The following is a 15,552-nucleotide window of genomic DNA, read 5'->3' as shown; positions in this document are numbered from 1 at the left end:
CAGGACCTGCTGAAGAGAAGGAACGATTGCAAAGGCGTCGTCAAGAACGATAGAGGAAACGAATGTTGCGGGGAGTAATAGTGCTGATTTCGGTGGATCGAAACAAAGTACGGAGTTATAGATAGCGAGTCGATAGAGCAAGCGAGAGCGACGGCGAGAGGAAACGACTGGATCGAGAAGAGGGTCTAGGCTGTTTCAACCGGTGGTAAGTTGTTAATAGAAGCACAAATTAATACTATGTAGATTAAATGACGACAGCCGGTGAGGGACTGGTTTGAGGAAAATTAAGTCCAAGTGGTGAGGGATCGAGATAGAGGAAGGAGGGAGACTGAGACAGTCGTGGCTGATTGGCCTGGGACTCAACGTCCGCAAACGGGGCTTACCTATTTGTAATATTACCGTATTTTACTTACAGATACATCTCTCATTATGCGTACTACATTGTATGTAGTACACTGTCTGCTTCCCTCTTCTTCTTTCACAAGAGACTACATCTATAGCACTCATGCTTAAGTTCCTCTGTGATCCACGCTCTTCTCGTCGCTGCAACCCTCTACACGGTGCGACACACGCGTGATGAAAGACAGCCAATTGATAGACTAATTAGACTAATTAAACTAAAAAAAACACTAGAGGCGCCACAAGGGTTGCACTGGACGTCTCATCGATGACGTCTGCTGTTACTTATAAATTAGTACGACTTTGCAACAGAAATCTCTCCGCCGTCAGCATCTGTTTCAGGGACTGTGCGACTGTAGATCATTTTGATCTTGATGAGGGCTAGGAGGGCAAAAAGCAGTCAAGATTTTATTGAATTTATTAGATTGTATTGAAATGTGTCAGCAAGAAAATACGTATACGTAGGAATGTAGCTACTCCACGGACAATCATATGCCAGGGACGCCACGTGACTCGTCTAGATCCAACCAATCAAATCCCGAATTACCGTCGTACAAAGCGAACCGCTCCGTCTGCAGGCTTCTTCAAGTGCGTACTTACATTGAAATACTTTTCACCTACCACCCCCTCAAATCGAGCTTTAGCATCCGCCTCACTCTCCTTGTTTTCCTGTAGTATCTCAACGCGAAACTCTGAGAAGATCTGTGCGACAATCGCCACAAATTCCACCTGACTGAATTTCTTGCCGGGGCAGACACGCGGCCCAGCCAACCACGGAATAAACAGTGTGTTGGAGGGTACAACCAATTCTTCCTCGCCGGTAACAGCGGACTTGGAGATGAACCGTTTCGGTCTAAAGACATGTGCGTCTGGTCCCCAGCGGGAAGACAGATGACCGCCGTAGAAATGTCCACCGACAAGGGTGCCGGGGTTGACGGTGATGATTTCCTCTTCGCCGTTTGGTAGGATGATGGGGAGTTCTTGTGGGGATGACGGGCCTCGTACAAGTAATGGCGCTGGGCTGGCGAGACGAAGAGTTTCGTACATCAATGCCATGCACCGGACGAGTTTGGGATATGTAGTTGCGTATTCCCGCTTCTCATCACTCTGCGAGGTATAATAGAGGTCAATCTCTTCTGCGATCCAACTCTGAACTTCCGCATTCGTCGCCAAAAATGACAAGGCAAATGTCATGGTCGATGCCGTGGTTTCATAACCAGCCAGATTGAACACGAAGAGATTACCATAAAGCTCCGACTCAGTCAAGTACGAAGGGCGTCCGGCCATCTTTTGCAATTGCTGTTTCTCAGCCTCGTTGGCATTGACCATTGCCTCGAGAAGAGTTGGCGGTGAAGCCTTGTTCTTGCTGGCAGACGAGGACTGCTGCATCTGATGAAGCACCAATTCCTCCATGTACAGCTTGAACTCACCAACAGACTGCTTCAAATGCTGAAGCACACCGGGTAGTAAGAAATCGGGAGCTTTGAGGCTGTTGAAAATAGCTGTGAGTAGAATATGCTGAAGTATAAAGCCCAAACATTCCATCAAAGACTGCTTATGGCCAGCGGTCGCCGTATTCATTAGCCGTTCTTGACCGAAGCCGACAACTGCCAACACATTCATCGCAAGCACATCAAACGTGGAGCGAACCCGGTCGAGTCTTCGATCTTTTTCCTCCGACAGATTGAGAAGCGCAGCCTTTTTAGTCGATTCGCTCCACACCTCGTGCATGAAATGTTCATTAAATGCCGCTGTGGTAATCTTCCGATGTCTCTGCCAATCTGCGCCTGTCGTCGACGAAACGTTCTGTCCGTAAAACGCAAATATCTGAGACTGCGCTGGTGGGAAATGCCATTTACTGTGATTTCTATAGATGGTCTCGGCTCCGGGAGGGTAACAGGTGATGATGTGATTGCTGTATGGAGAACAGAGAACAAAATTCTCGCCTAATCGCTTGGTTGTCCGGTCGCCGTCGACTGTTGGCCAGCCCATTTCGGTGTAGACATACCAATCGCCGAGACCCAGGGGTAGACGTTCGACCCAGGCGAAAAGGGGGCGGATGATTATCCACCATACATCTTCGAATGAGACTGGTAGAAGGATGATGGGCAGCCCGTATTTGCGCGCAGAGTTGTAGTTTTTGATGAGATTATAGGTACGAACAGTCGCGAAGAGAACGAGTGGGAGAGAAATGATATAGAGCAGCATGTTGTATATTTGGCTCCCCGCGCCTCTTTTTCAACACTGACCAATTTCTTCGCGCAACCTCCAAGGAATTACCGCTACTTATATAATTTCAGGCACATATCGTCAGCTGAATTAGAACTATCACGAGCGAGATCCAAACGTCTATCATGGCAGTCGACAGAGCTGAACTCGACGCCCCCACTATCAAGAGTTGTGAGCATTTCATTGGTTCGCATTAGTGCCCATTCTGGCTCAGCGTTGGCACTTAAATTATATTTAAACATCAATTCAAACAGTTTTAGATTTGATGTTGGGGAATAGTGGATTTTCCAGGAGCGGCTGAGGATTTGGGTTTGAATGGGCTGACCCGTGCTTCACTGTTCATACAATACGAGAAGTTCCACCTCAAAGGCTACAACTTCATAATTTGATATAGTACAGTACTAAATTGTGAGCGAGTCCCAATAAATCCCTAACTGGCCTCAAACGCAAGGTCAAATGGCCATATCGATCTCAGGACTGCTTCATTCTTCACCGGCTCCTGATTCTCCGGGTCTTTATTCGTTAAAACGGCAGTCAGCATGCCTTCAAAAATCTCCCTGTGGGCTACCTCAGTCGCTTCCCAATTTTCCATGGGAACCCATCCATCCGTCGCGGTATTAAGCAGGCTCGCTAGGTCCTGTTTCAATTCTTGCGCCGCTACAAATAACTTGTACTCCCTTTCATGTTCCACTAGTCCGTTTGGTGATGAAAGGGAATACGGACTCTGGCCGGTAAACCCTAATTCGTTCCATTTCCTGGTGGTCTCAATCAGCTCATGCCGTAGAGCAGCAGCGCCGTCTTTCCACGTTCTATAGCTATAGAGAAATGGTCGGAAAAGGTTATCGTCCATCAATCTAGGGCCAGAAAGTTGTGGGGTGAAGAATCGAGTGCAGGCTTCAAATGCTTTTGCGCACAGGTTATAATCAGTGTCACCCGAGATTGAAAAATCCGACACGTCGTCCGCGTACCAGAACGCCGGTTCGATGCAGGTCGGCTGCCAATCAATAAAGCCTGTTATTTTTGACGGATCGTTTTCCGACACGAATAAGTTTCGTTTGTGTAGATCGGGATGGAACAAGGTTGATGTTGCTGCTGCTTGAATCCTAGGGTCTGCGCACATTTTCTTGATTACAGACCGGCAGCGCTCAAGAATGTCCAAATGTGCTTGAACAGAGCCATGGTAAGATGGCCGCTTTTCCGGTGATGAATCCTTAAGAGGGATTCTAGAAAGGCCGGCATCAATAAGGCCATCGCAATATTGATCGAGAGTAGTCCCTGCGTTATATAAGAAATCTTGTTAAAGTTAAGCAAGTAATGTCCTAGGCAACCTACATGGTCCCTGATTTGGCTGGGTATTATGATAATATCTCGGTTCACCGGCATTGCAATCCCAATATCTGGTTCCAACATGTGGTCCGACACAGTATCCACCGCCCAGAGAGATTCCTTTGCAGTCGTATCGCAGGTTCGCTTGAAAATTCACGCTGCCAAAATCAGGGAATTTCAAGTCTACTACCTCTTTAAGCTTCCGGTAGATTGCATCTATACACCTTACCCGTTCGTCGCCAGCCATTTGTGGCCATTTTTGGTGTAGCTGAATGCCTTCGACTTGTCCCATGATGATATATTTACTTCCTATGGAATTTGAAGACTCATTACTCCAGTCGAGTATTGTTGGGATCGGGACACTCGTCTTAGATTGTACTCTGTGTGGATCAGTCATCACCCAGATATCCGAAGGTCATATGATCCTAGCTCACAGTATTTTATCGTCGCAACTTCAGATGAAGTGGCAAGTTTTGATGGCCCAGCTATTGTAAAGGGAAGCCTGGCCACGATGCGTTTGGAATTATCGAGGGTGAAAATAAAAACACGATTAAATCCTCCTTCTATCTTTTTGCAAGTTGAGATTGAGCTGGCTCCTGGGGATAGCTCAAGGATCCTCACGCAAAGGGCATCGAAGTTGAAACCAATATAACGCATAGCTCTCTCGTTCTGGTCATTACGAAGCCATCTCCCATCGGTATAATTATGCGGGTCAAGATCTATACCTGTGTAAGAGTGTTTCCAGAGATTCTTTTACTTCTAGAGAACGAACTCATCATATGTTTATGGGGGGATGCGCCAATGTAACTGCGTGGGTTGACAAAATGCGTCATACTTACGGGTCGAGGACGAATAGACTGAATGAGGTCGAAGAAGAAATAGCTTGGTAGGCAAGATAAGCCTGAACGACGCTTTGCCCCCAACTGCAGTCGTGTCATTGTATGCGTGTCAAAATGTCAATATACATAGTATAATTCAAAGAAAGGAGAGGAAGGTGCAGCGCGACAAAGTGTTGACTCAAATATTACCGCCTTACCAAAAAGGGACACCTTAGTCGGACTTTCTGGTAATTTATGTATAGAACACGAAGTGGTAATTCTAATCTCTTTGCTTTGATTGGCTATGGAGAGAGTTGTAGCCAATAATAGAAGAGAGTTCAGAATTACCACTAATTTCCAAGGCTATATAATCAACTCCAAGTCTTCAAGTACTCTACAACGTTTCTACTGGCGTGCATACACTTTTTACATGTAGGAGCGCCCACAGCCGATTCCATATTCACTGCTCTCTCTCAAAACGTTTATGTGTCGATGAAGAACATGATCTTCAGTGCATACTTCCATTCCGCTGAGTCGGTCTCAAACGAGCTCTCAAACTGGCTGAACTGGGAAGTGGAAAGCAGCCAACATAGGATAAGTCTAGGGTTTGATTCGAGACGGCAATACGCGTTTAAGATCGAAAATGCCTTGGAGAGTATGTCCTTCAATTTTACTCATATACTAGACGCCAGCTGCAATTGTCATGTACTTCGTGCCACCTTGTGCGCTGAACCATCTTCGATAATTGGCTACATTATGCCTCGTCGAAAGGAGGCTCCTTATAATGATATCACTGTGCTATTAGAGGCACATTGTGTGAAGGCCGAAGATCTATAAAGCGCGCTGTGATGCTCCTGGAATTGTGTTCCTGAAACAAGGTTCACTATCTGTTGTATACGAAGCTTTTTATGATATATATGGTGTGAGTGAAATGCCAATATTACCATCCCCACAAAGACGTTACCTGCTTCTCAGAGTCAACTTTCGTACATCGCCTCGTTCGACTTTGTCCATTTGACAACGTCCAAAGTCCTGGCAAACTTTGTTCAAAACGCAAAACGCAAAAGCAATCAAGCAATCAAGAATGCAACGTCCAAATTCACGAGTTCGAAGTTGAACACCAATTGTAGGAAATCGCGTCCGATTATGTATCGATCTACGTCAGTACAAACCCCGCGATGACATTTCTGGTAGATCCCGGAACGTCAACCGTGTAAGTGGTGGATCATCGGAGCTGCAAATGCCTAGGTACATGGTCTACAGTCAGCAAGGAATAACCGAGAATCTGCTTACTAAAGTATCGTCACCGGAACTCCGTATTCGTCATTTCCTGGGTATATAAGAAGAGTGGAATCAGACTTCGTTTAGTCAATTATTTTATACATGATCAAGTTACAATAGTTATCCAAAATATCCACAGAACTATATCAACATGGCACCCCTCCATTTGGTAGCTACCGCCACCGTGCAAGACGGCAAACTTCAAGACGTAAGACGAAGCTTCCATTATTGTAGAATGAAACCTGATCAAATGAGCCAGGCCCTCGACGCAATCAAAACCCTTACCGAGGAAGCTCAGAAGAACGAGCCGGGTCTCTTGCGCTACTTTGCTTTTACGACCAAGAACGAAGAGGGTCAAGACCAAATTGTTTTTGTTGAAAAGTATATTCATAGCCATCAACACGCTTTGCATTGACTAACAATTGAATAGATATGCCGATGAAGATGTGCACAAGGTCCATCATACCACGGCGCATTTCCAGGCCTTTGGAAAGAAGGCTGCGGCGTTTCTCGCTGGACCTCCTGTGATCAGGACTGGAGCTTTTGCTGCTGGGTTTGAGAACCGGGCAAATTTGTAGATTAATTGATTCAAATACAGGAGCCAAGTTTTCAGAGAAATGCAGGTACATTAAATGAAAGAAATCTATCCTATCTAAGTTGACCGACATACCCATCTAAAAGACACAATCAAGCCGTCTCAGTAGACTCATTCTTCGGCATTGGCATGACCATTGATGTCGCTCCCGACGACTCATTACTCTTCCCCATCACCCCCGGCACCGTATCAAACATACTCCAATCCCCAATTTGCTCATCCACGAACTGCGCCTTATCCAGCCCAATCATCTCAGCCTCTTCCTCAACCCGCAAGTTCATCCCGGGAATCAGCTTGAGAATATAAAGCAAGATGCATGAGACGGTGAATGAATACGCAGAAATAGCCGCAATCTCCGCAAGTTGCAGATACACCTGTTTTCCGTTCCCATCTATGCCACCTGGGTAGACCGAGACACCGTCCAGCGCAGAAATGGAGGACGTAGCGAATATGCCCGTCATAAAAGCACCGCAAATGCCGCCGATACCGTGCAATTTGAATACTTCCATTCCGTCATCGATGTGCATCCATTCATTGATGTTTTGTAGCGATGCGCAGATAACAGCTGTAATGAATCCGATGACTGCTGCGAGCCAGACAGAGACATAGCCGGCTGCGGGCGTAATGCCGACGAGACCTGCAATCGCGCCTTCGCATGCACCAACGACCGAGAACTTGCCTTTGTTGCGGATGTAGTCAACGAGAACCCAGCCGATGACGCCGGTGCAGGCGGCGGTGTTAGTATTGAAGGCTGCGACCATGGCTCGGACAGATGCGTTAAGAGCAGAGCCTCCCTGTATCAGATTAGCATCAACCATCTTCTTACCATCAAGAGATAGAGGCTTACGTTGAATCCAAACCATCCAAACCAGATCAACACCGTTCCCAAAAACACCAATGTCGTATTATGCGGCTTCCCATGCGTATGTTCTCCATGGTGCTTGCGCTTCCCCAAGACAAAGGCATACGCAAGCGCCGCCCAGCCAGAGGATATGTGCACCGGACCACCACCAGCGAAGTCTAAAGATGGGAGGTTGTAGAGCCAACCATTAGCGTTCCAGGTCCAACAGGCAATGGGGCAGTAGACAATGGTCGCCCAGAAGAAGCTGAATATGAGGGAGGGGATGATATTTCCTCGTTCGAAGGCGCCGCCGACGACGATCATGACCTGACAATTATTCATTTAACATGAAATTCATCTTCAAAGATAAGTACGACATACCGTGCAAGCGCAGAACAGCAGCTGGTAAAGACAGTAAACAATTTCCGGAAGCACATTTGAGCTCGGCGAGGGCGCAGCGAGGACATTCTTCATTCCAAAGGCGCTGAGACTACCGATGAAGGGACCAGCATCTCGACTAAAAGCGAGTGAATATCCCCAGAACATCCATTGAAACGTTGTCCTAGACTCATCAGCTTGTCTCTTAACCAACTAGAGCAAAAGAGAAATACACAGCCACAACCATCAACGACTGAAACAGAAGCGCTAGAGCAGACTTTCTTCGCGCCAGACCCCCGTAGAGCAGCCCAATGCCCGGAATGATGAGCCAGACAATGAAGCCGCAAAACACGATATAAGTGTAGTTAAATTCGTAGCCGGCATATTGGGCGTTGACGTCTACTTCTAGCGGGTTTCCGCCGTTGGGAGCGGAGGAGTTGTATGCCGGCTGCTGAGGTTAGTATGCAGCAATTATCTCAAAGGTATGGTAGAAGCGTACAGCTGACATGTTTGATTGTTACTGTCCACCAGATAAAGTCACTGGCTAGATGCCTTGGTACGGGTACGAACTCCAAGTTTTCGAATAGAGTGGACCTGGGGAGCATCACCTATATAATCACCCAGCAAACAAACCTCAGTAGCTCCATACAGCTTTATCTGCATCCATCAAACCCATATGTCAAACGTTCGTTATCACACTTAGCTCTCTTGGCAACAGAGCCATGACCTAAAGCTAGAACCCATTCTCTCCACCAGCGTCCATCAAATCCATTGAACCACAAGCCCACTTGTCTTGGCCTGATAAGAGACTCGCCTATCCCCAAGTTCTATTGAGTCATATTCATAGAGTTAGGAAACATGTCGAGTATATGGGGATCTTGGGTTTCTTATCAGTTATCGCGTTGGGAAATTATTTCCTATTTGGGTGTAGCTGGTTGGCTTATCATCCCCGACCTTAGGGTTTCAAGGTTAAGTGCTTTTAGTAGGGGTTAAGATATCGATGAATATGGCAAGGATGTAATAATTGGTTCGTGTGGCTAATATAAACCTAAAATCAAAAGAAAAAAAACAGGCAACAAATTTGAAACAGACAAGGAAGAACAAATCGCAGAAATGACTAATTTTCAACTCTAATCCATATCGGAATGCCTCCCACCGTGTAAAACGCCCGGAAACCTAATCAATGTACTCTGTATATGAGCTTGCTATATTGGATTAATGCTCAATCTCAAGTCCCTTGAGAAGGTCGGCATCGCTCTTCTCCCACGGATGCTCCGCCTCAATATCGACAATCATCTGCCTATGCCTGTCACTGCGCGGCACAATGCTATACGGGAAATCGTGCGGCCGACTAATCAATCCAGGTGTAGTCACCCATTCAGGCTCAATCTCCTTGCCCTGATCATCGAGGACCTTGTTGACATCAAAAACGGTCAAAAGACGAGACACAGTCATGAATAGACTCTCATCCGCAATGTAGCGACCAGGACAAATTCGGCGACCGAAGCCAAAAACGTCGCTTGATGGGTCGGGTTCGTTGCGAGGGGCAAAGTATCGGTCCGGGTCAAAGGTCAGGGGGTCGGAATATGTCTTGGGGTCGTGCGCAAACCACCAGATAGAGGGAAGGACGTACGAACCCTTGGGGATGCGATAACCATCATAGACAATCTCGTCGGTAGTGACGTGGGTAACGCAGACCGGTACAACGGGGGACCAACGTAACAATTCTTTGATTAGGGCACTGACGTAGGGAAGTTTGTCGCGGTCTTCAAAGGTAGGGAATCGATAACCGCCAATCGCAGCGTCGATTTCGGCTTGGGCCTTCTTCTGGACGTGGGGGAACTTCATCATTGCTAGCAAAAAGACAATTAAGGCCGTGACTGTGGTATCGGCACCACCGGCATACACGGCTGCAGCCGCTTCTCTAATAGCAGTTTCGTGGTCTTGTTCCGATTTCGCAATCTGCTCGCCCTTTTCTTGGTATTCTGCGACATGCGCCGACACGAAAGATGGTTGATTTGTGCCCTTGGCCATCTGGTTTAAGACGAATTCGTACGGGGTGTTTATGACCATGCGGTTGATTGCATGCCATTTACGGGCTGTGGCTTTCCATGACATGCCGGGGAATACTTCAGGGAGGTATCGTAGGAACGGGAAGATGTCCACAGACCATTTCATGGGGATAAATGCTTTGGTAAAGTTGTCCATCATGTGCTCGATCAAGCTGACCAGGGGGTCTTCAATATCTTTTTCGATCGTGTATCCATATGTGAGTTTTAGGATGATAGCGCTCGCCTCGCTATTAGAGTCTGATTAGTACCTGATACTTAGTCAACAAATCGACGTTGATAGGAACTCACGTCTTGATATGCTCAAATACATCGTTAGGGGCAGCCAAAGTCCTCAAAAGAATGCGCTTTGACTCTACATCCTCAATATCGCGGAACCTTTCGGTAACAGCCCTGGTGCCAATCTGCTGATGGATCAATTTCCGATGCAACCTAAACACAGTATTGTACTGTTTCCCCGGCAAAAGCATCTCAAACCCGCATAGTTTACTCGCAAATAGCAAGTAAGGTCGTCCAGAAGTCTTTTGCGAATTCTTCTCGAGAAGATCATGCGCAATCTTGCTGTCTTGGATAATGATGAGGGTCTGCCCAAGGATGGTTATTGAGCTAAGGGGGCCATATTTGTCCTTGAATGTGAGCCAGTGCTGGTATTCTGGCACACCCTTCGGAGGAAGGTCCAAGACATTGCCGACGAGAGGCAAAGGTTTGGGACCAGGAGGCAGAGGGGGTCCAGAGTTTCTGCGGAAGATGAGAAAGTAGGAAAGTAGGGCTCCTACGAGGACAGCCGCGATGACTGGCAACATGGCGACGACAACAGCAGCAGCCTTGGATTGAGAGAAACCTGTCCGAGTTGCAATGTGTCAATATACAGAACTAGACAGCAATTTGATACTACTAGGCTAGATGATATACTTTATTTTCCAAAACCTAGCCCACCAGCACAGACTCACGGATGCCGAATTCCAGCTGTCAGGTGTCAGCCCTCAGCCTGTCTTCGCCTTGATTGTCCTGTATTCTTGTCTTGTGCCGAATTAAACATTTAGCTAATGTGAGACTAACTATGCATGTTCGTAATATAGTCAATATCCCTGTTAATACTACTCTGTAAGGGTAATTTATACTCCGTCCGATAGTTGGTTTCCAATTCCTGCGAACTATGGCCGGGATTGATGATATGAGCTAATACAACGTGGCAGTGATGGATCCTAGTATTGGGGTCGAATTTTCTACGTACAGTGTACATGCTTGGGGATCTATTATTATCTCAGTACGCACTGAAGAGACGAAATGGACCGTGTATCAGATGTATAATGCAGGTGTATGAAGAACGCTAGACACCACGAACATTTACATACTACGTGTATCATCGATGGCTTGACCGTATCGATCAATGCGCCCAAACTTCCACAGAAGTTCGTTAACTCAAGTAGCTACATACCTAGGTGCAGATTCGATGTTGCCAAGTCACCCATCATCAGACGAAGCCGGATCAAGGTCCATGTCAATCCATACGAACTAAACAGAGACTGATCAATTTGAAAAGGGGTCTAATCCAAATCGTATTTCTCGAAATCTTGTAATAAAATCGGAAAATTTTGGATGATAGAGCGGGATCTGATCCATCTGGATGGATCATTATCAGGGCCTATTAAGGGGATGGAGTAGTTCGCAGATGTATCTATAGGCTACAGCGTATATACGCAGGGACCTGAGTTTCGGGTCTCCCGAGAGAAGCATGATTTGCATCTACTTTAGCATCTTCCCTGAGGTATATCGAGCTTGATTCTCCAGAATCTTCGAATATCGCACAATTCGGTACGAACCGCTCCATCGATAACATGCCATGCCCTCGGATATCGACACATAGAACCAAGTTAATACGAGCGGCGCCGCACACCCCGAAACTCGAAACTAGCAGGATTTAGCGACATTAGTGAAGAATTAAAGTGACCACTCTTAGGGCTTCAAGGGTATTTACGCCGGCCAGGATGCTCCGCGGTGTCCGCACTTGGCCCCCAGATCGGAGTCGTAGTCACCCACCAGACATAAATTAAATACCACGACTATCAGCCTGCACGTCTGAAGAAAATCCTTTTGCATTTCTGCTTTGCTACTAGACTGCGCGGCTAAGTCTGAAGAACACGTAGGCTAAACAACTTAGGTAAGGGCGTAGCAAGACAAGCTGACCACATGGCACCAATGCTTAATCCCGCCCTAATCAAGTGTATAGACTAAGGACTCCGCGTGTAGGGTAAAATATACGAACTTGAAGCTTAAACTAAAATACAAGGGTCAATTCAACAATAATACGTACAATATAAAAGTAGACTATGGGTATTCGCAGTAATAATAGCCATCCCTAATGTGGAGGCTTTTCGTCAGAAAGCAGCGGAACCGAGATTGGAAAATCTTGCATATAACGATACCTTCCTACTTCTTGTCCTGGATATTCTTTTACAAGCTCGCTTTCTCTGCAATAGCGGTTCTTCGGGGTTTACGTGTCGACACATTGACTTCTGTCTCGCCGGAGCGGGTTGCGCTTTGGAATAGTTGTCGGCCGACAATGTCGGTCATGAAGAGGACACGGGAAGAGACCGTTGCTCCGTCTCGACGGTTTTTGCTGGATGAAGTTAACATTAGTACAAGATGGAACAATGTTCGAAGGGAGTGACTCACCCCTCGCGCCTCGATTGAGCAATCTTCTCTGTGAAATCCCATAGTCGGCCACGATCAGATAATTTCCCCGTCTTTGGACAGCGATTTGGCGTCCACTCTGCGGCCAGTCTAATGGTGGCAGGAGTCCTGGGTTGATCCTTGCTCCGCGCCACTAGAATGATGCCCTCTTCTGCGAATCTTTGATAGGCATTTTTCAATGACTCCTTGTTTACGGCTTCGAAGTATGAGAGGTCGCCTTGGTGGTAGAGGGTTTTGCCAAGCTGTGAAGTTAGTCAATCTGGATCTTCCATGCGGTGTTCTCGGAGCTTACCCGCTGCGCACTATCCTGAGCTTTGTTCAAATCCACCCAAATATCCGACGGCCCGTCTAATGGAGGTGTGAGACCCATTAACGAAACAGCACCGAGCCATGTAGCTTCAATGAATGGCCAAATCAAGAAGCAGTAGAAATCGAAATTTTCTCTTCCGCATTGCCGCTCAGCATCGCTGAGACCGACTGCTGTAATAGTGCCAGAGGAGTCTCTGGTGATTTTGATGACGTCGTCCTTTTCAAGTCCAAAAAGAGATTTTTCCAGATTAGCAATCAGACCTTCTGGCGGGAAGATGAATTCGCCTCGGAAGAGCTATTCACGTTAGATGAATCTTTAATTGCTGATGACCAATAGAACTTACCTGGGAAAGGAATGTGACCTGGTCTAGTAGAGCCTCATATGTGATATCCTGATTCGCTGGACCACCTCCCTGCTTCACCTTTGTATACATTGCGGCTGAAACCAGAGCTTCGGGTATGAATAAGTGGATCGTCATATTGCGATAGAACGAGAGTTGGAATCGATCAACCGCATAGTAGGTCGGTTCTGCCAAACCAGTGACTTCGCCAACTAGCTTGGGGCCTAGAACGTCCAGTGCGCGATCAACGACTTGGGAGGTGGGCGCACGATAAAAGTGCGCTACACGACCACCCTTTACGCGAACTCGTTCGCTGAGCCATTCGACCCTGCGGACTAACTCTGTTTTACCAACACCTCTTCCTCGTAGGGTAAGTAGAACTGTACCAACCAATGCAGTAGGCATCATCACGGAAACTTCGTTAATGTCTGATAAGACTCTGTAGCCCAACGCCCGTAGAACGCGTCCTCTGTCAGAGTAACTCAATGTAATGCTAGATCCCAGGGCTTGAGACACTTGAATGCGTTGTAATTGTTGTACTAGAAACTCTTTGAGGCTCCATGGTTCGTGGAAGCGGACGTCAACTCGGCCCAGCTTCAACGACAGAACAGACGACTGTGAGAGAAAGTTTGCCAGATTCTCTTTTTGCTTGGGCTGGCCTAAAAGCTCGCTGATATATGATCTGCAGCTGGTCAGTACGTATTTCTTTGAAATCGAACATAGCACGTACTCTGTTTCGATCACCTTGTCGTATTGTGTGCTGACAGGACATATAATAGTGTCCTTGACGCGGCCAGACAACAGACTATCAAGGATGAAGCTCAAGATACCGAACTTTGGAGAAAGCAATTTGCCTGTACGTGAACGACCACCCTCAATGAAGCATTCAAAATTGTAGCCTTGCTGCAACAAGACATCAATATACGTCTGCACCAAAGTGGTATACAGTTGATCGTCACCAAAGCTGCGGCGAATCCACATCGCACCTGGTCAGCCGACTGTTAGTACACCGTAATTTGAAACTAGCGTAACTGAAGTTTTATTCTCACCTGCATGTTGCAGAAACGCTCCGACAGCGGGAATATTGAGGTTGTCTCCCGCGACAACAATCGGCAAGGCTATTCCGAGTCGATAGCAAATCACTTGCAAGGACACGTAGTCGACGTGGGACTTGTGGTTGGGCAGAAAGACAATTGATTGTTTCTTTTCCGCTGCAGCTTGTGCAACAGACCGTAACCGGAGGACTTCCTCGCTGGACACGTGAATGCCTTTGTCCAAGTTAGTACGTATTCAATGATTACACAGGTAGACCGCTCACCTTGGTGGTATGCTCGGGTCAGGAGCTGGGTGGCAATATAATATGCGCTACGGATGAACGCATTGCTATCCATTTTGCAAATCATATTATCCATCATTTTGTCCACCACATCCCGCAAGCTCTGTATAATCTCGGTCTTCCGGCGCGATCTCGCTTTCTGCACTGCATCTGGTGTTTCACCATACCAGCCCTCGGATTGTTCAACCTGTAGCCTCGCCTCCGCCAGTTCTGTCACCTTGTTCCGTAGTAAAGGGCTTTCCACGATCAAACGCTTAATGTTATCCGAATACCCGGGGTAGTAAATCGGTTGACCGATCACCGAATCGTATGCACGCCATCCAGTCCCCGACACGAATAGACTGACTTCACGTAAGAAATCGAACGGGTTTTCGCGGAATCGTGCCATGTGTTGTACCAGATTGCGCTCGGTGATGGCATCATCTTCTTGGCTGTCGGAGCCACCAGTGAATCCGGACGGATGGATTGTCACCTGGTCTCCGACGATTTCTAGATCGGGCGCTGTCTGGCCGGCGTCAATGGCGTCCTTTTTGGAGGACATGTTTGGTGCGATTGGAGTGATTGGTAGGTCGGTGAAGTCAGAGTAGTCGGTGAGGGAAGCCCAACGATATATCCATGTAGACTGCAGCAGGTAAACAAACGGTCAGGAACAGGTCACATCAGTACCCGGTCAGGATGGAATTCGACCGAGAGAATTGACGGACGACATGCCGACTTTGTAGTTTAGCTTTCGTTGAGGCGGTTGAACCAATGTTGACAATCGACCCCGGCTGATCGCCCGACATTATGCGGAGAGCGCTGGACCTCGGCGCGGCGAATGGCGTCACGTGACTGACCGCCGGGCAGGCCATTGGCTGAAGCTCCGAAGCTGTCCGAAGCTGTGATTTTCTTCTTTCTTTGCTTCTTTTGGTGGTTGCCTCAAACGGACTCAGTGCA

General features: G+C 47.2%; 5 protein-coding genes across 5 annotated transcripts; 1 reads left to right on the top strand and 4 right to left on the bottom strand.

Annotated features, from left to right (window-relative positions):
* Window positions 1-942: 942 nt before the first annotated feature.
* BHQ10_005756 (uncharacterized protein) lies at window positions 943-2,607 on the bottom strand (the record flags this gene model as incomplete). The annotated part of the gene is made up of 1 exon (XM_040878266.1): window positions 943-2,607. One exon carries the CDS (start codon window positions 2,605-2,607, stop codon window positions 943-945), a length of 1,665 nt encoding a protein of 554 aa, XP_040734260.1.
* Window positions 2,608-3,058: 451 nt separating this feature from the next.
* BHQ10_005755 (uncharacterized protein) lies at window positions 3,059-3,748 on the bottom strand (the record flags this gene model as incomplete). Its single annotated transcript, XM_040878265.1, has 1 exon — window positions 3,059-3,748. The coding sequence occupies one exon, from the start codon at window positions 3,746-3,748 to the stop codon at window positions 3,059-3,061; it is 690 nt and encodes a 229-aa protein (XP_040734259.1).
* Window positions 3,749-6,204: 2,456 nt separating this feature from the next.
* Window positions 6,205-6,631, top strand: BHQ10_005754 (uncharacterized protein; the record flags this gene model as incomplete). The annotated part of the gene is made up of 3 exons (XM_040878264.1): window positions 6,205-6,261; window positions 6,313-6,434; window positions 6,484-6,631. 3 exons carry the CDS (start codon window positions 6,205-6,207, stop codon window positions 6,629-6,631), a joined length of 327 nt encoding a protein of 108 aa, XP_040734258.1.
* Window positions 6,632-6,740: 109 nt separating this feature from the next.
* Window positions 6,741-8,375, bottom strand: BHQ10_005753 (uncharacterized protein; the record flags this gene model as incomplete). Its single annotated transcript, XM_040878263.1, has 5 exons — window positions 6,741-7,442; window positions 7,496-7,816; window positions 7,871-8,051; window positions 8,119-8,315; window positions 8,367-8,375. 5 exons carry the CDS (start codon window positions 8,373-8,375, stop codon window positions 6,741-6,743), a joined length of 1,410 nt encoding a protein of 469 aa, XP_040734257.1.
* A 707-nt stretch (window positions 8,376-9,082) lies between these two features.
* BHQ10_005752 (uncharacterized protein) lies at window positions 9,083-15,157 on the bottom strand (the record flags this gene model as incomplete). Its single annotated transcript, XM_040878262.1, has 10 exons — window positions 9,083-10,166; window positions 10,228-10,777; window positions 10,887-10,902; window positions 12,451-12,556; window positions 12,613-12,872; window positions 12,923-13,234; window positions 13,284-13,962; window positions 14,011-14,266; window positions 14,330-14,548; window positions 14,599-15,157. The coding sequence occupies 10 exons, from the start codon at window positions 15,155-15,157 to the stop codon at window positions 9,083-9,085; spliced, it is 4,041 nt and encodes a 1,346-aa protein (XP_040734256.1).
* Window positions 15,158-15,552: the final 395 nt, after the last annotated feature.

Source organism: Talaromyces amestolkiae (genome assembly GCF_001896365.1).
Source record: "Talaromyces amestolkiae strain CIB chromosome Unknown scaffold10.1, whole genome shotgun sequence".
Taxonomy (NCBI): domain Eukaryota; kingdom Fungi; phylum Ascomycota; class Eurotiomycetes; order Eurotiales; family Trichocomaceae; genus Talaromyces; species Talaromyces amestolkiae.
The sequence above is the reverse complement of the archived record's forward strand: the minus strand, read 5'-3'. Positions and strand labels throughout refer to the sequence as shown.